At 38.6% G+C, this 25,888-nt stretch overlaps 1 protein-coding gene across 1 annotated transcript in view; it reads right to left on the reverse strand.

Moving 5' to 3' along the window:
* Nucleotides 1-25,888, reverse strand: part of Cfap61 (cilia and flagella associated protein 61) — a 266,015-nt gene that overhangs the window by 163,996 nt on the left and 76,131 nt on the right. Inside the window, exons 13-14 of the mRNA XM_051183146.1 lie at nucleotides 16,434-16,560; nucleotides 12,182-12,259 (exon numbers count right to left, since the gene is read on the reverse strand). Coding sequence (XP_051039103.1) covers nucleotides 12,182-12,259; nucleotides 16,434-16,560 — 205 coding nt within the window. The remainder of the gene's footprint in view (nucleotides 1-12,181; nucleotides 12,260-16,433; nucleotides 16,561-25,888) is intronic.

Consider the following 25,888-nt stretch of genomic DNA (forward strand, 5'->3'; position numbering starts at 1 on the left):
AAATATCCAGAAAATTTGGGACACTGTGCAAATGTCAAACCTAAGAATAATAGGCAAAGAAGCCCATCTCATAAGTGCAGAAAACATATTCAACAAAATCATAGAAGAAAACCTGAAGAAGTACATGCCTATGAAAGTACAAGAAGCATACCGAACACTGAACAGACCGGACAAATAAATAAATAAATAAATAAATAAATAAATAGTCACCTGGCCACATAATAATCAAAATACCAAGCATCCAGAATAAAGAAAGAATATTAAAGCAGCAAAGGGAAAATGCCAGGTAACATATAAAGGCAGACCTATTAGAATTACACCTGACTTCTTCATGGAAACGCTGAAATCCAGAAGGTCCTGGATAGATGTTCTACAAACACTAAGAGACCACGGATGCCAGCCCAGACTACTATACCCAGCAAAACTCTCAGTCACTATAGATGGAAAAAAAACATGATATTCCATGACAAAACCAGATTTACACAATACATGTCCACAAATCCAGCCCTACAGAAAGTTCTGGTAGGAAAACTCCAACCCAAGGAAGTTAAGTACACTCACAAAAACATAGGCAATAGATAATCCCACTTTACCAGATGCCAAAATAAATAAATAAATAAATGCAGGGTAAATCTATTCACAATATCACCAACAACAACAAATCCAAAACAAACAAGAATTAACAATCAATGGTCTTTAATGTCCCTCAGTATTAATGGTCTTAACTTGCTGATAAAAAGACACAGGTTAACAGAATGGATACGAAGACAGAACCCATCCAGCTGCTGCATACAAAAAAACACACCTCAACTTCAAAGACAAACACTACCTCAGAGTAAAGGGTTGGAAAAAGATTTTCCAATCAAATGGACCTAAGAAACAAAAGGCTGTAGCAATCCTAATATCTAACAAATTAGAATTTAAACTAAAAATCAAACAAGAGAGATAAAGAAGGTCATTTCATATCATCACAGAAAAAAATCCATCAGGACAAAGTCTCAATTCTGAACATCTATGCACCGAATACAAAGGTACCCACATTTATAAAAGAAACATTACTAAAACTCAAATCACACATAAAACCTCACACACTTATAGTGAAAGGCTTCAACACTCCACTCTCACCACCAGACAGGACCACCAGACAGAAACAAAGAAACAAAAGAACTAACAGAAGTTATGACCCAATTGGGTTTAACAAACATCCATAGAATATTCCATCCAAACAATAAAGAATATACCTTCTTTCAGCTCAACATGGAACCTTCTCTAAAATCAACCATATACTCAGCAACATAGTAAACCTCAACAGATTAAAAAACAAAACAAAACAAAACAAAAAAATGGAATAGCCCTCTGTATCTTATTAGACCACCATGCTTTAAAGTTAGAATTCAATAACAACACAAATTGCAGAAACTCTACAAACTCATGGAAACTGAACAATTCATAATTGCACCATTCCTGGGTCAAGAAAGAAATAAAGAAAGGATTTAAAGACTTCCTAGAATTCAATGAAAATGAAGACACAACATCCCCAAACTTATGGGACACTTTGAAAGCAATACTAAGAGGAAAGTTTATGGGACACTTTGAAAGCAATACTAAGAGGAAAGTTCATTGCACTAAGTGTCCACATGACGAAAATGGAGGAAAGTCACATTAGAGAATTAACAGCACAACTAAAAGCTCTAGGGAAAAAAAAGGAGCAAATTCACCCTGGAAAAGTAGTAGAGGCCAGGAAATAATCAAATAGAGGACTGAAATCAATAAAGTAGAAACAAAGAAAACAATATGAAGAATTAATGTAACAAAGAGTTGGTTCTTTGAGAAAATCAAGATAGACAAACCTTTATCCAAATTAACCAAAAATCAGAGAAAGAACATGCAAATCAACAACATCAGAAATGAAAAGGGGGACATAACAACACTCACTGAGGAAATCCAGACTCTTCAGGTCATACTTTGAAAACCTGTAATCCATAAAATTCAAAAACTTGAAGTGGACAAATTTTTGGATAGCTATCACTTACCAAAATTAGATCAAGAATAGATAAGCAATTTAAATAGACATAAAACCCCTAATAGAAGCAGTCATCAAAAGTATCCCAACCAAAAAAATCCCAGGGTCAGATGGCTTCAGTGCAGAATTCTACTAGAAATTCAAAGAAGAGCTAATACCAATACTCCTCAAATTGTTCCGCACAATAGAAGCAGAGGGTTCATTGCCAAACTCTTTATGAAGCTACAATTACCTTGGTACCCAAGTAGCACAAAGACAAAACTAAGAAAGAGAACTACAGACAAATATCCCTCATGAACACTGATGCAAAAATACTCAATAAAATACAGGCAAATCGAATCCCAGAACACATCAGAAAAATCATCCACCATGAATAAGTAGGCTTCATACCAGGGATACAGGGATGGCTCAATGTACAAAAATCCATCAATGTAATCCACCATATAAACAAACTAAAAAAGAAAAACCATATGATCATCTCACTAGATGCTGAAAAAGCCTTTGACAAAATCCAGTGCCCTTTCATGATAAAGGTCTTAGAGAGATCAGGGATAACAGGAACATACCTAAACATAATAAAAGCAATATACAGTAAACCAACAGTCAACATCAAACTAAAAGGAGAGAAACAATGTGATTCCTCCAAAATCAGGAACAAGACAAGGTTGGCCACTCTCTTCAATATTGTCCTTGAAGTTCTAGCTAAAACAATAAGACAACAAAAGGAGATCAAGGGGATACAAATTGGAAAGGAAGAAGTCAAACTGTCACTATTTGCAGATGATATAATAATTTACATAAGTGATCCAAAAAACTCTACTAGGGAACTTCTACAGCCGATAAATCACCTTCAGCAAAGTGGCAGGATATAAGATTAACTAAAAAAGAAAAAAAGAAAAAAATCAGTAACCCTACTATATACAGATGATAAATGGACTGAGAAAGAAATCAGAGAAACATCACTCTTTACAATAGTCACAAACAACATAAAATATCTTGGGGTAATGCTAACCAAACAAGGGAAAGACTGGTAAGGCAAGAAATTTAAGTCTTTCAAGACAGAAATTAAAGAAGAGACCAGAAAATGGAAAGATCTCCCATGCTCTTGGATAGGTACAATCAACACAGTAAACATGGCAATCTTGAAATTCCCATCAAAATCACAGCACAATTCTTCACAAACCTTGAAAGAACCACACTCAACTTTATATGGAAAAACAAAAGACCCAGGATAGTCAAAACAACCCAGTACAATAAAGGAACTTCTGGAGGCATCACCATCCCTGACTTCAAGCTCTATTATAGAGCTATAGTCCTGAAAACAGCTTGGTATTGGCACAAAAAATAAACAGGAAGACCAATGGAATTGATTGAAAACCCTGATATTAACCCACATACTTATGAACACCTGATTTTTGACAAAGCAGCTAAAATTATAAATAGAAAAAAAGAAAGCATCCTCAACAAATGGTGCTGGCAAAACTGGATGATGGTATGTAGAAGACTGCAGATAGACCCATGTCTATCGCCATGCACAAAACTTAAGTACAAATGGATCAAAGACCTCATAATTCCATTCACACTGAATTTCTCAGAAGAGAAAGTGGGATGTACCCTTGAATGAATTGGTATAGGAGACTGCTTTCTGAACATAATAACAGTAGCACAGACACTTAAATCAACAATTAGTAAATTGGACCTCCTGAAACTGAGAAGCTTCTGTCAGGCAGAGGACACAGTCAATAAAACAAATTGGCAGCCCACCGAATGGGAAAAGATCTTTACCAATCCCACATCTGACAAAAGGCTGATCTCCAAAATATACAAGGAACTCAAGCAGCTAGTTACTCAATAATCTAATTAAAAAGTGGGGTACAGAACTAAATAGAGAATTCTCAATGGAGGAATCTAAAATGGCTGAAAGACACTTCAGAAAGTGCTCCACATCCTTAGCCATCAGGGAAATGCAAATCAAAACAACTCTGAGACACCATCTTACTCCTGTAAAAATGGCTAAAATCAAAATCACCAATGACATTATGACTCAAATGGACCTAACCAATATCTACAGAACATTTCACCCAAACACAAAATAATATACCTTCTCTTCAGCAACACATAGAACCTTCTCCAAAATTGACCATATACTTTGACACAAAGAAAATCTTAGCAGATATAAAAGAGACTGACCACCCTGGATTAAAGCTGAATTTCAACAACAGAAAGCCTATAAACTCATGAAAACTGAACAACTTTCTACTGAATTACCACTGGGTCAAGGAAGAAATAAAGAAGTTAAAGACTTCCTAGAATTCAGTAAAAATGAAAGAATGCATAACATACCCAAATTTATGGGACACAATAAAAACAGTGCTAAAGGGGAAATTCATAGCACTAAATGCCTTCATGAAGAATTTGGAAAGATCTCATACTAGTAACTTAACAGCATTCCAGAAAGCTCTAGAACAAAAAGAAGTAGCTATATCTAAGAGGACTAGATGGCAGGTAATAATCAAACTGAGGGGTAAAGTCAATAAAATAGAAACAAAGAGAACAATACAAAGAATCAATGAAACAAAGAGTTGATTCTTTGAGAAAATCAACAAAATTGACTAAACCCTAGTTCAAACTATCTGAAAGACACAGAGAGAATATCCAAATAAACAAAATCAGAAACAAAAAGGGGGATATAACAGACTCCCAGAAAATACAGAGAACCACTAGCTCATACTTCAAAAACCTGTACTCCACCAAATTGGAAAAATCTAAAAGAAATGGACAAATTTCTTGATAGATGCCAGTTACCAAAGTTAAATCAAGAACAGATGAACAATTTAAATAGACCTATAGCCTCTAAGGAAATAGAAGCAGTCATCATAGTCTCCTGACCAAAAATAGCTCAGGGCCAAATGGTTTTTATAAGGAATTCTACCAGACTTCCAAAGAAGAGATAGTATCAATACTCTACAAATTTTTCCACAAAATAGAAACAGAAGGAACATTACCAAATTCTTTCTATGAGGAGGATATAGTCACCCTGATTTCCAAATCAACAACAAAGACTCAACAACAACAAAAAGGAATAACAGACCAATTTTACTACTGAACATTGGTTCAAAGATACTCAATACAATATTAGCAAATTGAATCCAGGAACACACCAAAAAGGCCATCCACCATGATCAAGTAGGCTTCATCCCAGTTATGCAGTATGGTTCAACATATGAAGACCTGTGAATATAATTCACCACACAAACAAACTGAAAGAAAAAAACCTCATGATCATCTCATTAGATGCTGAAATACCCTTTGAAAAAATCCAACACCCCTTCATGATAAAGATCTTGGAGAGATCATGGATAAAAGAACATATCTAAACATAATAAAGGCAATATATAGCAAGCCGACTGCCAACATCAAATTAAATGAAGATAAACTCAAAGAAATTCCACTAGAATCAGGATCAAGACAAGGTTGTCCACATTCTCCATACCTATTCAATATAGTACTTAAAGTTCTAGCTAGAACTAAAACAACAAAAGAAAATCAAGGGGATACAAATTGGAAAGGAAGAAGTCAAAGCATCATTATTTGCAGATTATATGATAGTTTATATAAGTGGCCTGAAAAAATTCTACCAGGGAACTCCTACAGCTGATAAACACCTTCAGTAATTTAACAGGATGTAAGATTAATGCAAAAAAAATTCAGTAGCCCTCTTATATACAAATGATAAATGGGAATCAGAGACTCAACACCTTTTATAATGGCTTCAAATAATATAAAATACCTTGGTTTAATTCTAACCAAACAAGTGAAAGACCTGTATGGCAAGAACTTCAAGTCTTTGAAGACAGAAATTGAAAATGATAACAGAAGATGAAAAAAATCTCCCATGCTCATGGATTAATAGGATTAACACAGTAAAAATGGCCCATTAAAATCCCAACACAATTCTTTACAGATCTTGAAAGAACAATACTCAAATTTATACAGATAAACAAAACAAAACAAAATTCAGAGTAGCTAAAACATTCCTGTATAATAAAAGAACTTCTAGAGTTCTCACCATCCCTGATATCAAGCTCTATTGCAGAGTTATAGTAATAAAAACTGCATAGAGTATTGGCAATAAAAACAGACAGGTGGATCAAAGCCAATCAATCAAATGTAAGTATACACACCTATATACACCTGGTTTTAACAAAGAAGCCAAAATTATACAATGGAGAAAAAGAAAGCATCATCAACAAATAGTGCTGGTATAACTGGATGTCTGCATGTAGAAAAACACAAATGGATCCATATCTACCACCCTGCACAAAACTGAAGTCCAAATAGATCAAAGATCTCAACATAAACCCAGAACCACTGAACCTGATAGAAGAGAAAGTGGGAAATAATCTTGAAGTCACTGACACAGGCACTATGATCAACAATTAATAAATGGGACCTCATGAAATTGAAGATTTTGTAAGGCAAAGAACATTGCCAATAGGACAAAATGGCAGCCTACAGAATGGGAAAAGATCTTCACCAACCCCACACCTGACAGAGGGCTGATCTCCAAAATATATAAAGAACTCAAGAAATTAGACATCAAAATACCAAATAATCCAATTTTAAAAAGGGGTACAGATCTAAACAGAGAATTCTCAACAGAACAATCTCAAATGGCTGAGAAACTCTTAAGGGGATGCTCAACATCCTTAGCTATCAGGGAAATGAAAATCAAAATGACTTTGAGATTCTATCTTATACCTGCCAGGATGGCTAAGATCAAAAACACTGATGACAGTGTATGCTGACTAGGATGTAGAGAGAGAGGAACACTCCTCCACTGTTGGCGGGAGTGCAACACTTTCAGGCACTTTGGAAGTCAGTGTGGCAGTTCCTCAGAAAACTGGAAATCAACCTACTACAGAACCCAGTGATACCACTCTTGGGCATATACCCAAAGGATGCTCAATCATACCAAAAGGACACTTGTTCAACTATGTTCATAGCAGCTTTATTTGTAATATCCAGAATCTGTAAACAACCTAGATGTCCCCCAAGTGAGGAATGCATAAAAAGAAAATGTGTTGCATTTAAAAATAAGGACACCAGGAAATTTGAAAGCAAATGGATGGAACAAGAAAAAAAAATCACCCGGAGCGAGGTAACCCAGACCCAGAAAGACAAACACAATATATGCCCAAGTGGTTATATATAACTATATTATAATCCACAGCCCCGAGAGGCTAGGTAACAATGAGGGTTCATCCAGATCTCCCTGGGAAGGGGAAATAGAATAGATTTTGTGAGCAGACTGATGGCAGGTGAGGATGGGAACACAAACAGTCAGGTTGGGTGGCTCAGAGGGGAAGAATATTTAGAGAAATGACTGGAAAGGGGGGCATTTGGGGATCAGGTAGAAACCTGGTGCAAAGTAATCTCCCAGGAATCTATAAGAAAGACCCCAGTTTAGACTCTTAGTGACATCCTGAACTGACTCTCTCCTGTGACCTGATTGGTGCCTAGCTCAATTGTCATCAGAGAGGTGTCATCCAGAAACTGATGGAAACAGATGCAGATCCATAGGCAGACATTAGATGAAGTTTTGGGAATCCTGCAGCAGAAGTGGAGAAAGGATTATAGGAGCCAGATAGGTCAAGGGCATCACAAAAAAAGTCACAGAAGCAACTAACCTGGGCTCATAGGAACTCAGAGACTAAACCACCAAGGGGCCTTCATGGGACTGACCTAAGCCCTCTGAATACATGTCACAGTTGTGTAGCTTAGCCTTCTTGTGGAACTCCTAACAGTGGGAGCAGGGGCTGTCTCTGACTCTTTTACTGGCTTTTGAGACAATACTCCTCATACTGGGCCTCTTTGCCCACTAACTTGATATTCCATATTTTGTTGAAATTCTTGGGAGACCTGCCCTTGCCTAAGGAGTGGATTGGGGGTGGGAACAGAGGGGGGAATTGAGGGGAGGGACTGGGGAGAGAGGAGGGATGAAAAACTGCTACTGGGATGTAAACTAAATAAGAGAGAGAGAGAGAGAGAGAGAGAGAGAGAGAGAGAGAGAGAGAAACATGTGTCATTCTGCCCATCTGTTATTCCTACTACCAAGAGACACTGGAGGATCAACTGAAAAGACCCTGAACCCACTTAAAACAGAACGTCATGAGAGACTGAAGAACATGAAGAGTAAGAAATAATTAATAGAGGAGTGCTTCTCCCAGAGACATCAAGTAAGTATTCTTTGATAACACCTCAGGATTTCTGTATTAGGCAAACAAAAAGCAACCATCCAAAACCAAAATAAAACATGTCTCCAAAAGCAAAACAAATGGATAAAAACTCTGCACAAGACTCAAGAAAGGTCAAACAGTCCACTCCTACTTACAAAGGTTTCTGTTGCTGCAACAAAACACAAAGGACAAAAATCAAGTTGTGGAGGAGAGGGTTTATTTGGCTTACACTTCCAGGTCAAAGTCCATCACTGGAGGAAGTCAAGACAGAAACTCAAGCAGGACAGGAACCTGGAGACAGGAGCTGTTGCAGAGGCCATGGGGTGAGCGCTGCTTACTGGCTTGTTCCACTTGGCTTGCCCAACCTGCTTTCCTATAGAACCCAGGACAACCAGCCCAGGGGTGGCACCAACCCCCATGGGCTGAGCCTTCCTCCATTGAGCCCTAATTGAGAAAATGCCTTATAGCTGGATCTCATAGTGGCATTTCCTCAACTGGGGCTCCTTCCTCTGATGACTCTAGCTTGCATCAAGCTGACACACAAAATCAGCCAACACAAAAGGATTAAGGATATGGTTGTCCTCTGGTTAAATTTCATCAGTGACACTGAAAACTGGAGACAATGTCAGTTTACACAGGCATTCTGAGGGTAAATACTTTGAGAATTCTATACACTATCAAATGAGTATCCAGTGTGAGGAAAAATGGAAACATCATCTAAGTAGGTAGACTCAGAGATCTTGCTATATGCTATTGTCTAAAAAAGTAAATCAGATACATTGCATCAAAAAGAGAAATAAATGCAAGGAACTATAAAGGAATAATTCTACACAAGCATCTCAGTAAACTCTAAAAACTTAATAACTTTCTATCAAAGAAACCTTCAATGGTCAAAAAGTAGAAAATTTCCTGAACTTGGTATTTCCTTAAAACTTACAAATAATATGTTAAATGAAAGAAAATATAGAATTATCCTATTAAAATAAAGACAACTAAAAGTAGGCTTTTTCTGCAGCACCATTTAACATTACTCTATCCATGTAATAAAATTGAAAAAAAAAAAGCACAAAGCCAGGTATAGTGGTCACATCTGTAATCTCAGCACTTGGGTGGGGAGTTCAAGCTCATCCTTGTCTACACAGCCAACATGAGCATGAGGCCAGCCTTAGGCTGCAAGAGAGGGGGAGAATGAAGGGCCCAGGATAACCACCATAGATGCTTTCCTGCAAAGTCTCACACACACACACACACACACACACACGCACGCACGCACGCACGCACGCACGCACGCACGCACGCACACACTGATAGGTGTAATACGTGCCTCTGTCCTTTGAATCTGACCATGGCCTCTGACTGCTCACAGCAATGGAATGGCCTGAAGGTGATGCTATGCCAGCAGAGGTGGGGGTTAGCAGGGATCAATTTTAAACTCCAAGTGAAAAGGGGACTTTACAAGGGTAATTGGGTACAAGGCCAAAAATACAAAACTCTGTGCTTTTCCTAATACTCTAAAATAAGCTTTTGGAAAGTATAATAAGAGATATCTATATACAGTACCAAGAAAAGAATTACAAAATACCCAGAATAAAAGCATAAATGTCTTAAGAGTATACTAGGGAGGGAGACAGATGGTATGTTCAAATTAGGATAATTGGAGGTAGGCTCAACAAAGGGGGTATTTACAGAGATGGGGAGGGTGTAAGGAAATTAATAGGGCTAGTGAGATAGCAACTGTAAGCTATTAGTGACCTCGGTGGGTGGGATAGGTGGCAGACTGGTCACAGGATTCCACTAGGAGGACACCCTGGAGAAAAGGCCACATTAAAAAGGCCAGTGGGCTTGATGTGATCTCAGCCAGATGTAGACACCCCAGTTTCACTGCCCTCCCTTCTCCTGTCAAGGGTTCCCTTTGGCCAAACCCAACAGAAGGCCAAAGTTCAAGGGCTTGCATTGCTGTCAGTTCACACAAGCTCACAGAACAGAGTAAGGGGGAGGAAGGTAAGCCAGGAGGCCTGCAGGGTGAGTAAGTGTCTGACTGCGTTAGTTCGTTTCCATTACTATTAAAAAGCAATGACAACAACAAACTATTCAAGGTTGGGATATATGTATATATGTAATATATATATATATATATATATATATATATATATATATATATATATATATATGAGGTTTGAACATGCACCATGTTGGTCTGGCCTCTGGTGAAGGCCTCCAGGCAGGGTGCCTGATGGCATGAACAAATGTGATGAGAGAGAGAGAGTCACATGGTAAGATGAAAGAGGAGATAAGGGGCCACTTTCTATATAACAACTCACTCTTACTAACTAACGGGATGCCTATGAACTACTTAATCTCTTTCCCAGGCAGTACCCCCGATGACCCATCAACTTCCCAGTAACCTCGCAGTCCCAGTCCCTACCACTTAATGCTGTCACCCTGTGAAAAGATTCTAAGTGTGGATCTTCAGGGGACATACTTAAATTGTCCCCAAACTGTATCACTGGCCCAAGCACATGTATGAAAAATTTACCAAAGAACCTAGAATTGAACAATACAGAAAACTAGACCACGAGGAGTAAAATAAGCTGCTTTTATAATACACACAGGCAGAGATAATTGATGCTGTGTTTTAGAAAGTTTGCCTAAAGGGAGACATGCCCAAGGAAATTTAGATAAAGAAGGCAATTGAAAGCTGACTTTGGTGAGAGAGCTGTAATCCCAGCACTTGGGAGTTGGAGGCAGGAGATTCAAGAGAGATCACATTCAATTCCATGGCAAGATAGCAAATTCAAGGCTAGCCTGGGCTACATAAGTTATTTGAGACCCTACCTCAATAAAATAAACAAACTCAAACAAGACCAATGAAAAAAGCCTCTGTTACTAGATATCCAACATAAAGTAAGGGCTGGAGAGATGGCTTAGTGGTTAAGAGAACAGGCTGCTCTTTCAGAAGATCTGGGTTCAACTCCCAGCACCCACATAATGTTTTACGACTGCCTGTAACTCCAGTCCCAGGGCATCTGACACCTTCTTCTGGCCTCAGAGGGTACCAGACATGCACAAGGTAAATAGACGTACATGCTGCAGGCAAAATACCTATGCCCATGAAATAAAAAAAAAATATGTTATTTTCAAAATGTGATAATATAATGGATACCAATAAATAAACCCATAGCATGGAATACAACTTAAAGCTAACAAAGGAATATAGAAAATTAATAAATGTTAAAGCAGTATTTTAAGTCAGCAACAGAAGAATGGACTATTAAGTAATAAATATATTGGCATAATTCCATTGGGGAAAATATAAAACGGCATAGCCACTTGACAATAGGTACACATATGTAACTGAATGTAAAAGAAAGATGCCAGTAAAAGTGGATAACTATAGTAGCAATCCTTTGGTGACACCAGTTGCATGGGTTTTTTATTATTATTGTTATCATTATTTTATTACTACTACTACTATTTTAATGGTGGGAGATTATTAGAATTTTTAAAATGAAACACCTTTCATGTTCTTTGTAATATTTTGTGTGTGTGTGTGTTCTGTTTTTTTGGTTTTTTTTTTTTCATAACTGGATATCATTATGCAGCTTTGGCTGTCCTGGAACTCCCTATGTAGCAGGCTGGCCTCAAACTCACAGAGATCCACCTGCCTCTGCCTCTTGAGTTCTGGGATAAAGATGTGCAAAACTCCTCCTGGAAATTCCAAATATTTTTAACTTAAAAACAAAAACAAAAAGACTTGAAAGGCTGGCAAGTGGGAGACACATTCGTGACCAAATACTTTAGGGACAGGATTCATTCGTGTTAAGTAAAAGCAAAAACCTTCAAAGAGGCACTGTGTGCTGGCTGGTTCGTGATATAGAAAGCCACAATCAAGCAAGTTAATGGCCACTTCAGAGCTTACCATTTCTTTCCTGATCACTGCAATGCCAACTATCTGATTTGCAACTTCAGCTACAAACGCCTGCAGAGCTGTTCCATCCTGCAAAGGTAAAGTGTGTTTTATTAAGACAGACCCTGGAAAGCGTCGCTACCAAGGTCTCTGAAATCAGTCACTCGTGCATCCATGATGTGAACCCACCAGCCACAACTGCAGTCGCCACAATAAGAGAACCAACATTACTGCCTCGTGCTGTGATCACAGCTCTCTTCCTCTTCATCCCCATGCTCTAATGCAAGGGTTATTCCATCTACTTTAGTTCAAGGTAACAAGGCTTAGGAAGCTAGGTAAGCTCATGAGACATGCTTCCATGCTCCGAACCCCAGTGCCTTTTACAAAGAACCCACTTCTCCACCAGTCATCCCCAACTTTTATGACCACAAGACATCAACTCAATAAGGGCTCCAAAGAGATTTCCATTTGGAAATTAAAACCAAAAAGACATGAATTCCCTTTTAAAAAGTATTTCTAAAATAAAAATTTAAACTAGCTGTTTCATTTAAAAATGTTTTTATTGGGGCTGAAGAGATGGCTCAGTGGTTAAGAGCACTGCCTGCTCTTCCAAATGTCCTGAGTTCAATTCCCAACAACCACATGGTGGCTCACAACTATCTGTAGTGAAATCTGGTGCCCTCTTCTGTCCTGCAGCCATACATGCAGTAGAACACTGTATACATAATAAAGACTGTTCAATCAAAAAACATTTTATTTCTCATATAAAACACATATTTTATATAAAACAAGTTATTGACACAACCACATACTTTTTTAACAAAAGAAATCTTACATTTTCCTAAACACAAATACTTGGAGTGGCATTGTTTCCAGTTTTTGCAGATCTCTTTAATCTGGCTTAGTAGACAGCTGGATTCTCACATCTGCTTCTATAGTCAATCTACTGCAATATGTTGTTTTGGTTTAAATACATGAAAAATGTGATGTCTTCACAATGTAGTTAGAAAAGACAAGAATCTGAGCATCTTTTCAGATAATTGTGGATATCCTTTGAGACTCTACAACTGGTAGTGCCTGAGATTAATTATAATGTATAACCCAAAAACCCTGTCGATAAACATTGTATACTCTACTGCACTAAAATTGAAGAATCTGTTGTAACTGACTCTTACACATATACACATGTATGCTTGTATAAAACTGCACATTGTAAACTAGAAAATATTGATTCATTAAGCTGCACAGGTTTTCCAAATATCAACCCATTCCATAACGTCACACTTTTTATAAACACAGTGTCACCAGAAACGTTGCTTTAAGCATGTGCAACTATCAGGCTCATCATGGCAGATACTGGTTTTCTTAATTTTTATTTTTTTTCCTGATTAGATATTATTCCAGGGGGCAAGTGATTCTTGTTTTGCCAGGCTGACAGGCTCATGTTATTAATTTTAAGAAAATCCTGGTTAAATACCCAAGCTTAACAAAACAAAAAACAAAAAAAAAAAAATTAGCAGTTTTTATTTCTTCAAGTGGAAATGGTATTTTATAAAAATGGCAGCTGGTTCAAGTGCATTTCATGCATCTGTAGAAGCATTTTCTTCTCAAATACTCAACATGCCTCAGGATGCACCAGTTACATGACTCATTGTGTCACACAGAGTGATAAATACAGTCTGCTGAAGGTCGATAGGGTTAAAATGCTACTGATTCATGAAGGCTATTCTGTAAACTGCCTCTTCCCATCTAAATGGTGAGGTAACGGTAGATCCACATAAAAATCCTCTCACACATTGTTCAGGATCCCCTATGATGACATTCTGTAAAGCTGGAGCATAGTGAGACCATGGGAAACTGATCCTGATTCAAGCAGATTTGTGTGATTCTGTTTCTTTATACAGGTTTGAGTCTCAATCTCCATGATGGCATCAAACAATTCCAGTACCACAAAAGGAAATCTCCCTAGCCCCTCCCTTGGCCTCTAACAACAAATAATCTGCTCTCCAATTGTAAAATTTTGTCATTTTAAAACATACAAATGTATAATTATGAACTTCTGCATAAGTGTTATATATGTGTATATCTGAATGTATTCATACTTAAGTATGAATCTACACATATAATTACACAACCTTTGGGGACAAGTTCTTTGCTTCTCTCCACATATGTGGAGATTCATAAAGGTTGATAGCAATAGTTCATTCCTTTCATTGTTGAGTAGTGCTCTATTGCATGGATCTGCCATAGCTTATTTATACATCTGTCTGTTGAAAACCATCTGACATGATTCTAGCCGCTATGAATAGCTGTGTGTGCATCATCATTTCTCGGGGCTAACTGTCCCAGAGTACAACTTACTAGCCATAGGACATGTGCATTTTTAGTCTTTTAAAGAAAACAATATGTCTACTATGGTATCTGCAACTGAGTGATTGAGTTTTTCACGCATCCTTGTCATCTAGTAGCCACTGGGCTTTGTCTTAGCCCTTCTGCTAGAGATAAAGATACAATATATCCTATTGTGGCTTTTTTTTTTTTTCAGCAAGATTTTGTGGAGCTGAATACCACCATGGCTACCAGGATACTTGCTGTTTCTCGCTTGTTTCCTGCCAAGGCCCCAGCTGCTTTGCTCGTAACTCTATACCTTCAGTGTTAAGTTAAAGGCACTGAACAGTAAAAAGGCATTCTCTCCTTCTCTCTCTCTCTCTCTCTCTCTCTCTCTCTCTCTCTCTCTCTCTTCTTCTCTCTCTCTCTCTTCTTCTCTCTCCTCTCTCTCTCGTGTGTGTGTGTGTGTGTGTGTGTGTGTGTGTGTGTGTAAAAGTTCACTTCAGTCTCATTCAAAAGTTTAATATTCTTAGGTGTGTGTAAGTCATTTTATTTGTATGTGTGTTTTGACTACATTTATGTTTATGTACCACATGTATGCCTGATGTCTGTGCTGGTCAGAGGAGGATATTGGGTCTTCTGGAACTAGAGTTACAGACGGTTGTGAGCTACTATGTGGATGCTGAGAACTAAACCTGGTTCTCTGGAAGAGCAACAAGTGCTCTTAACTGCCGAACCATCTCTCCAGCCCCCCTAACATTTTTGTCTTAGAGGACACTCCCTTCATGTTCATTAGACCACCTGGAGAAGCAGGGCTTGAGATCACACTGTCTGAGTGGTAGGCAGAAGAGAAGAGGTTACAAATGAAGATAAGAGACCAAGAAAAGCCAAAGCATAGTGAAGGGAAACTTTAAATTTGTACCTTTATAATAGCATACCTTGAGGGTGTTATCATGATTAAGTGTTTGGTATAGCCCTGGTGATGTAATATTAACTTTAAAAGGTTTGTTTGAAAAGCCATTATTTCCCATGTTTCCAAATGACTGTAGCAGTAGAATGAAGGAACGGTGTGATATATTTGTGTGATGAAATAATTTTGTCATAATACAAACAAATCTCACAAGCATGTTGCTGAGTAAAGGCACTCCACACCAGGAAAGAAAACAATATGATTTTTCCTTCCATAAAGCTCCAAAGCAGGTAAAACTAATTTCTGATTTTAGAAGCAAAGGTATTAACCTGAGAAGAAGTTTCTAACTGGAGGTATGAGGGGGCCGATGACAAGTGGGGGCAGTCTCTTTGCAGAAACAGGTCCTACTTACACAGTGTATTTCAATGGTAAAATCTACTAAAATGTTTCTTGGTCATAGTCTGATAAAGTAGTTTCAAAATAAAGCATTTTAGAGAAGTTACAGCATGCATCTCCAACCTCTTGGCTAACTGCACAACTAGAGAAGTCAACTGGCAGTGTCCTTAAGGCCTCAGGTGAACGTGCAGACTGACTCAGCCTCACTCAGTGTTAACATGTAGACTGACACAGGCCTGTTGTTTTCCTCAGTTCATGTATAGGTTATTATGCTAGGAAAGACCAAAGATTGACCGCAGATGATCATCCTTATATCTAGTCCTTGAAACTAGCCTCAAGCCAGTTCAACAAAAGATCCTAGCTAGGTTCACCATCTGACATAATTAAAATGGAGCCCCACTCACCTAAGGCTGGTACTCATTGCTACTGGGGTGGACATCAAATACATTCCTAAGCTGTCCTTCCATAATGACAGTCACATCTGCCAACTCCTCCTCCCACCTCTGCTGCTCCCCACAACAGGATCCTACAAATGATATTCAAGGAAGCTTCAAGCCTGAATCTTCATGGGACATAATGACCCCTAAGGACCAGAAAAATGAGGCTGCAGCAGCCACCAGCAGTACTTACGGGATCTCTGCAAGCCTCGTTGTACTGGGCTAAATCATCCATTATCTTTCTACTCAGCATGAGGGTGCTCACAAGATTTTCAACACCATCAGTATCCAAAAAATTGGCTAATCTTATCTTAATTGACCTGGACAAGAACAGAAATAGGTTTCTTAGTTATAGTACTAAAATAAATAATACCACACTTTTATTAATATCTGGCAGTGCATACATATATATATGTATATATGTATATATACATATATATATATGTAACATTAAGGTGATTGATTATAAAAATAACTTCATTCTAGAGTACCTAAAAATATACAAGAACTACAAAGAATAAGATAAAAAAATCACTGGTATTATGAACCAATGACAACACAAAGTTACACTTCAAGTATATATAATTTAAATACATATAATTTAATGCATATAATTTAAAATGTCCGGCATACTTTATTTCACATTTCACAGATATCTAAAATCCTTCTATCCAATTTTTAAAAATGTTTTAAATTTTAAATATGATTACATCATTTCCCCCTTCCTTGCCTCCCTCCCATTCTATGTACCTCTGTACACACTTGCTCACTCTCAAATTCATGACCTCTTTTCTTTGTTACTATTACATATATTTATAAATACATAGACATATAAATATAGTCTGCTGAGTCCATTTAGTGTTGTTTGTATGTGTATGATTTTAAGGATGGCCACTCGGAATCGGATACGGATAACCAATTAAGGGATTCATCATTGGGAGAGTCTAATCTCCCTTCTCAGCAGTTGTTAACTAGTCGTCTGTAGCTCTTTGTCTAGGGGTGGGACCCTTTGAGAATTCCCCCTTGCACAACAGCCTTGACTATCAGCATCTTCACTGTTCAGGACTTATTTAATTAAGCAGCCATGTTGTTGAGGTCCATGAATGTAGCTTCCCTGTCATTTCTAGGAGACATGAGCTCACAGCAGGCTTTCTGTTCCTCTGACTCTTACAGTCTCTCCTAGATTTTAATAAAAAAAAAGTTTTATAATGGAGAAATTACAATGACTGGGGTTGGCTTAATGTGCATGCTCCCTATAGAACACCCAAAGTGGCCTCGTCCTTGGAGTTTAATTCTCTGAGATCAACATCTTAAAACTCTTAAAATTTTCTTCTGTAATTTTGTGTCTTTAAGCAAAGTTTGGCGAGACAGAAGAACATGTCTAGGTGTTCAGAGCCATGGCTTCTACTTGATTCTCTCTTCCTCCTGTCCATTGTTGAGTCTTCTCCCACCTGTCCCCTACCTCACCACCCCCTCCTCACTGGTGCCTCTCTGTGTAAATAGTGATAACTGGGTTCTACCTTGGACATTGAAGAATCCTGTGAAGGATGCAGCAAAGATGTGTTTAAAACCATCTTCTACCCCAAGCGGGGTACTGGGCATAGATGTAGCGAAAGTTGAGAATCAGGTACATGGTGTTCTCTAGAGATAGCAATGGGGTGGCTGTTCCCTTCCTTGCTGAGTATAGTCATGATGCACATAGGTGCTGACATTGCCCATGCTTTTAGTATGTTTTGGGATGGAGGCTTTAAGCCCTTTCATGATGCATGTGTCAAGGGTTGGAGCAGTTATCCCACATCAAGCCAAAGTTCCATATTTTCATTTTGTAATGGGTCCATGTGTTATATAGATAACCTGATATCTCATTCTCTCTAGTCATCAGTTTTAACACTAAATAGAACAATGTTACTCCTCTTAATAATAAAGATTCTAACCTAGTTAACTCTTAATTGTGGTGAACATCTGTGCTTAAATTGTAAGGCATGGTAACCTTATTTTTAAAAATGGTTCATTTGCAAGGATGTATATGTATGCAATTTACTGGTTAAATAATTCAATTAATTAAATCAACTAATATCATCTCAATGATAATTATAAGCCATCTTTAAAACAAAGATGAGAACCTGGCTATGATATGGACAGTTTGCACAAAAATCTAGTTCTGATAGACTAAAGGTGTAAATGTTAAAAACAAGACCAAACATGTTAGGGAAATAAGAGAAATGAAAACAATATCCTATGAAATAGGAGAAATGAAAACAATATCCTACAAAATGTCCATAACACCTTAGTCACACACCCCAAAGGAAAAATAAATGTCTGTCAACTGATAGATAGATAGATAGATAGATAGATAGATAGATAGATAGATAGATAGAATGTGGCATATGTATACAATGTAATTACTCAGCCACCGAAGGAAATAAAGTGATAAGGTATGTTACATGTGACAAAAGCCACATGTGAACGCCACACATCGTGCTATTCCATTTCTATGTAATGTCCAGAATAGGTGAGTTTAGAGGTAGAAAGGAGATTGGTCGACTGTGGATACAAGGTAACCAGATGACTATTCAGTGGGCATGGGTAGGCTTAGAGGTGACAAAAAATGAGAATAAAGGTGACAAATACACATCATTATATATCTATTAAGAACCACTAAATTATATAATTAGGTGGGAATATTATTAATTATATCTCAATAAGCTTTATTGTATTATTATAGTCTATGTGCATATATATATATATATAAAATATCAAAGAAGGTTGAAAAGGAAAAGAAGGGAATGACAATGGCAACTAATAGTCAAACCAAAATGATATGGCTACATAAATAACAAATGAATTAGCACTTAAGACTGAAGTCTTAAGGGAAAAAAAAAGTTTTATTTGATAAAGTAACATCTCAGCAGAGAGAACAATGTCAAGTCACCAAGTTTCTGCCAAAATAGTTTCATGTTGCTGGAGTAAAAATTAATATAAATTGATGTGAAATACTGTAAAAAATTTGGATAAGCTTAAACTCCATCATCAACTGAGCTGCCAGAGTGATGCCTATAAAATCTTGAGTCATAGCACATGACTCTGCAACACTAATCCCAGTAACATGAATTATATAGCCTATGTGGAATCAGCCAGAGCTTCCCATGCTTACAACATGCCTTTCTGACTGTGATAAGTGCTACAATTGAGTTATAGTGTGTAGCAGGAGCCAGGAAAGTAAATGAACATAAATACTGTCTTAGTTAGGGCTCCCATTGCTGTGTTGAAACGCCATGACCAAAAGCAACTCCAGGAAGGAAGGGTTTATTTGTCACAGGCTTCCAAAATCACTGTTTGTTGATGGGAAAAAAAGTCAGGACAGGAACTCAACCAGGGCGAGGACAAGGAGATAAACACTTATGCAGAGGTCATGGAGGAGTGGTGCTTACTGGCTTGCTCCTTATTGGCTTACACATCCTGCTTCCTTATGAAACCCAGGATCACCAGCCTAGGGGTAGTACCACCCACAGTGGGCTAGGATCAATACAGGCTTGCTAGCAGCCTGATCTTACAGAGGCATTTTCTCATTGATTCCTCCTCCTCTCTGATGACTCTAGCTTGGGTCAAGTTGTCACAAAACTGGCCAGCACAAACACCTTCCTCAAAGCTCCAAGCTCGGACCACATACCATGGTCTACTTTGAAAGTCGGGGTTTCTCCTAGCCTACAGTGACACTGAATAAGTGCTCAGTATGACTTGGAGGTTTTTTCCTAAGTGTCACAAAACACAAACATCATTTCTCTCCTCTGTCCACAGAAATCTGGTCAGCTGACACAACCATTTGCATTATACCAAGAAGCTCATGTGTCTGCTATTTATATCCAGCAAAGAAGAACACTTGAGAATTTTTATATGTTCCTGGAATTTCAGCAGGAGGAGGAATGGGCAGTAGTAACCACCAACTAAGGCTACCCTGCCTGACACAAGGCTTTCTAGTTGCTTGAAATGTGGCTACTCAAATTTTCTAAGTACCCTAAATGTCAACTGAATTTTGATTCACTAAAACAAACAAGACTACAAAACAATTCAATGCTTTTATACTGATCACACGTGAATACTGAGGTATAGTTTTACCTACTATTAATCTGTTCATTAATGTGTCTACTAGAAAAATTAAAATCACAAATATACTCACAGTGCATTTTTCTTCATGGATGGAGCTGTTCCACATGCCTGTATTTATCCCTCAGGAATATAATTTACCTCCTGAGACTGGGTCTCTCACTGGTACAGAGCTCACCAATTAGGTTAACCTGACTGGCCATTTAGCCAGGGTACTGCTGTCTCCACCTCCCCGGTGCTGGGATCCTTTGATTTGGGTTCTGGGGATCTGGCCCAGGTTCTCTGCTTTGTGGGCAAGCACTTTATTAACTGCTATATCTCCAGGCCCCTGAGAGCTATTTTACAAAAGTTTTTAACTCAGGAAGAGGAGAAGGGGGGCGGGGAGAGGAGAGGTGAGGGGTGCAGAGCACACATCTCTACTTAGAAGGCTGATATTGGAAGACAGAGTTCTAGGCCACTGTAGGATAATAGTGAGACCCTATCTCAAAACAAAACAATGAGCAGAGATAGATTTAGTACACAGAGGACTCCTTGTTGCTTCTGCCTCTGGTTCTATCAATAGCAGGTGGCCTGTTTGTTTTGGCTTTAACTGGAATGAGATGAGAGAACCTATAGCTGGCAGAAAGGAAATATAAATATACATCCTAATTGCTTCTATATAAAAATTGGCAGGAACATCCAGAAAACATGAAAAGTGAGCAAACCTCCCAATTAAAATGTATTTGTCTAAAACTCAACCATTAAATTGACATTACTAAGAACAGTTCATTCATGCAACCAGTCACAAATGGCTCCCCAGGGTGTCCAGGTGATGGGTACCCAATGGGAGAACAAGTTACTTCATGATTTCTGCTCTCATCAGACTGACCCTGTATTGATTCCAGAACCACAATCTAGGAAATAAACCAAAAGTCCCTTAAAACTTTACTGTGCATGAACCATGAATTATGGAGGTCTTTATGTTTTAGCTATGAAAAGCCCCTGGGAAAATCAGGTTACGTTGAAACAACTCTTACAAATGCTTAGGGAGTAAGTGGGGAAAGGGAGTTAGGGGAAAGGGGAAAGGGGGGAGGGAGAAAGGAGCAAAGGGAAGGGGAAGGAGAATGCTTAACATTCTATATCAAGATGTACAATCATAATATATATGATGTACCACATACATTCTCCAGAAGGAGACAGCATGTGTTGCCCAGTTATCAAGAAGCTGTCTTTATTTCTTGCCATATTCTTAGATAAATCATAAAGAGTAAGAATATTCATTGACTGTAAAAATGATATTAAGACTGCGTATATAACCAGCTTCAAATCTATTGATTCATTCTATTCATATCCTATTCTATTTTATTCATTCTATCCATCTATTGATAAACATGAAAAAAATCCACTCTGATATCTACACATCCACCTTCAGGCTGGCAGAGCTGCAGAAGACAGTGGTTCATTGGATGCACCTAAGTGCCGTTCTACTTCCGTCTCTCCATAAACTCCTACAACTTTCTCTTTCTCGTTATGTCCACTGTTGAGGGCCCATTCTTTCACTCTGGCATATGTTAACACTCTAGTTCTTTTCTTCCCTTTCTGCCTTGCAGGCCCTTCCCAGAGACAATTGCACACCTGGTGACCATAATGATCCAACTATTCTTTTCTTCAGGATTCAAGTACCCTGAGTCAAAGTGGGAGATTAGCAGTATTTTTCCTTATCTAAGCACAAGGCTTTCTGTGTCACCAAAAAAAAAAAAAAAAAAAAAAAAGCAAAGCAGGTTCTCTTGACAAATCTTTCCCTACCCTTTCCTTCCCCAAGACAGCCATCTTGGGCACCCTTTCTCTCGGGGTCCATGAAAAAAGGATGAAGCCCTTGCCTACTGGTCCTTCCTTGGGTATTACAAGTTTTTCAGTCTTGGTAACTTGCTTCACCACAAGATGTTCTATTATCCCCTTAAAAATAACAACAACAAAAACAAACAAACAAACAAACAAAAAAGTGAGTCTGGCCTTAAAGGCAAGGATTTGAGGTATTCAATTTGACCATATACAAAATAAAATAGATAATGATGTATGAAAAGTAACAAGAAAGATTTACCATGTATCTTTTTCAACTCCAAACTGAATGAATGCTTTTAGAAACTTCAGATTTGTGTGTCTTTCCAGTTAGTGTCTCACAGAAAATTGGGCAATTTTGATGCCAGTCAGGGGACACAAAAGTTGTACAGAAGAATATGTGAAATGTCATCAACATATCAGTATGACTCATACACAGACAAGAAAGCAACCAGGCCCCAAACAAAACAATAAACAAACTTTGTATTGTGTTCTATTAAAGAGGCCCATTAAGGGCACGAGGAACAAAGGACAGATGTGATATCACTATACATTAGCCATGATAATATGAGCCTAAAATGAGTAAAATGGCTACATCATAGAAAAAATGGCAACAAAGCATGTATGAGCCACTCACAGAAAAGCAAATAAAACAAATATATTGAAGGGAAGAATCTCTCAGAGGCTAACCACTGAAGGCCATCTTTATTTACTGAGTAATGTTGACAATGGCTGTATGACCTAGCCAAGAAGTTGTGTTTCTAGCACAATAAATATTAGTTGGATGAGTAAGTCTGGTATGTCTTCCTACAAAGGAAAAGGTCAGATTTCAGAAAAGCACAACATGGAAAGGTAGCAAGAGGGAATGGGCTACCAGTTCAACCAAATGTGCCCTCCATTAATGACAACCAAATATACCCTCCATCAATGACTGAACAAGAAGAAAGGCCAGCATTTATTTGTGTCTTCCTCCCCTGGCAAGAATGCAGGGCCCCATGAGAGCCAAGACTTCTGTCGGTTTGGGTCACCTATGTTTCCCCAGCACCTGGGTTAGAACTACCATAAGCACACAGCTGCATATTCTATTAGACCAATGGGGAGCTCCACTGTGGGCTTTTGGGAAAGAAAGCACTCAATTAGCCTGTACCTTCCGGCCGTGGCGCTACATGGATGTCAGCCCAGAATGTTGCGGCCATGCCAATGTGTTAAGAGCCAACTGCAGATGGAGCAGACACAGAAAAGGCCATGGCAAAAGAAAGGAAAGAAACAAAGGTCCTTAAAACACGAACCTTGAAGTCCTGCCTATCTGTCCCCAGACCTCCTGCTTATGGAGTCGATCAATGGCAGAAGCTCTTCCTGAATTGGCTTTATTTTATTCCTAACTGAAAGTATTCTCCCAGCTACTGTAAACGCTGAACTTGAATTGATAGTCTGATACCAAATTAACATTTTTCTATTATAGAAATAACAGGTATCTATGATTTATTTTAAATCAAACTGAAATGAGCAACCTAAGTAAAAGGAAGCAAAAAAATCTAAGTGACACCTCACCAGAGAGGCCACATGGATGAAGGGTAAGCATCTGAAATACATTAGCACAATCATTCAGTGGCATCCATCACTAAGGAACTGCATATTCACAGCACCAATGAAGGGTTACCAGAGAGCTGCTGGAAGGGCCAAATCCATATGGAGAACAGCAAAGGTTGGCAGGGACACAGAGTGTCTGGCTGCCTGGCTTCTCTGATCTTCAGTTTGAACTCTACTATCTGTCACATTGATACACCTGTGACCCATGTAAATTCTGATTATAAGATGACTTCATATGAGAAGGAGTTCAGTAGTCAAGTAGACAGGATGACCCATTCTGTGGACAGTCAGACTCTTTCCATGGCAACTCCTGTTACTGCCCAATGAAGACATGAACAAAGTGGTCCTGGTGGCAGAGACAGGGGATGTGCTTGGGCTCAGCAACTTGAACTTTCACTCACCAAAGCTGACCTGGTGACAGCTAATGCTGAGTGCCAGATATGCCAACAGCAGAGACCAACACAGAGACCCAGATATGGCACCATTCCCTGGGCTGACCAGCCAACAACCTAGTAGCAGGTTGACTACATTGGACTGCATCCTCCATGGACTGGACAGTGCTTTGTCCATACTGGGGTAGGTACTTATTCTGGTTATTCTGGTTATGGATCTGTCTCTTCTGCACATAATGTTTCTTCCAAAAAACAACACCATCCATGGAGTTACAGAATGCCTTATACATCGACATGGCATTCCACACAGTATTGCTTCTGACCAAGGAACTCACTTTACAGCCAGAGAATTTCGACAGTAGTCCCACAATCGTGGAATCCATTGGTCTTACCATGTTTCTCATCATCCTGAAGCAACTGGTCTGATAAAAAGATGGAATGGTCTTTGAGGACACAATTATAGAGCCAATTAGGTGACAGCCACCACCTGGAAGACTGGGGCAGAGTTCTCCAGAAGGCAGTATATGCTTTGAGTCAGCATCCAATATATGGTACAGTTTCTCCCATAGCCAGGGTCCATGAGTTCAAGAATCAAGAGATGGAAAAGGCATTAATTCCATCATCACCTCTAGTGACCCAGTAGGAAAAGTTTTGCTTTCTGTTCCCATGACCTTAAGTTCTCCTTGTCTAGAAGTTTTAGTTCCAGAAGGGGGAGCACTCTTGTTAGGAGCCACAACAAACATTCCATTGAGCCAGAATGATGGGAGATGTCATTCTGTAAATATGTTTCTCCTATTGGTTAATGAATAAAGCACTGTTGGCCAATAGGAAAACAAGATATGCAGGACTAGGAGACAAAGAGGATTCTGGAAGGAGTAACGAAGAGATTCAAGATGGAAGACAGAGAGAGCAGAATGCTGGCCCCTCTCTCCAGTAAGATGAGACCATGTGAAAATAATTATATTACTAGAAATGGGTTAATATTTAAGACAGAGCTAGCAGATAAGAAACTAGTAACTGGCCTACAGCTTTATATCTAATACAGAGCCTCTGTGTGTTATTTGGGGCTGGCATGGCTGTGGGACCAGACTGGAAGGAAAAACCTACTTCTAACACTGGAAGCTTGGACTTTTCCCTGGCCATTTTGAGCTTCTGACGCTCTTATGCCACCAGGCTAAGAAAGGAATAACAGTGTTAAGAAGGGTGATTGATCCAGACTACCAAGGGGACACTGCACTGCTCCTGCATGATGGAGGTAAGAAAGATTATGCCTGAAGTGCAGGAGATCCTTTATGGCATCTCTTGGTGCTACCATGTCCTGTGATTAAAGTCAATGGGAAATTACAACAGCCTAATCCAGTCAGGAAGACAAAGGGCACGGACCTTTCAGAAATGAAGGTATGGGTCGCTCCTCAAGGAAAAGAGCAAGAAATCCAGAATGTGTAGTAGAGGACAGTAGTTATAAATACCAGCAAAGTTCATGTGACCAGCTGCATAAATAAGAATTGTAAGTGATATGAGTGCTTATATCATATTTTGCTTGAAATGTGCTTGTACGGATATTTGTGTTTTCTTTTCCTGATTTCTTTGTCATGAAATAAGAGAATATCAGCTGTAGAGTCATCACCCATGCTGGTGTGGGCTTTTCAGTGATGCAGCTGCCTTATTACTCTTTGTTGCTATGATAAAATACTGTGATCAAAAGCAACTTATGGAAGAAAAAGTTTATTTTGACTTATGGTTC

Source organism: Phodopus roborovskii, unplaced genomic scaffold (assembly GCF_943737965.1).
Source record: "Phodopus roborovskii unplaced genomic scaffold, PHOROB, whole genome shotgun sequence".
Lineage (NCBI taxonomy): Eukaryota > Metazoa > Chordata > Mammalia > Rodentia > Cricetidae > Phodopus > Phodopus roborovskii.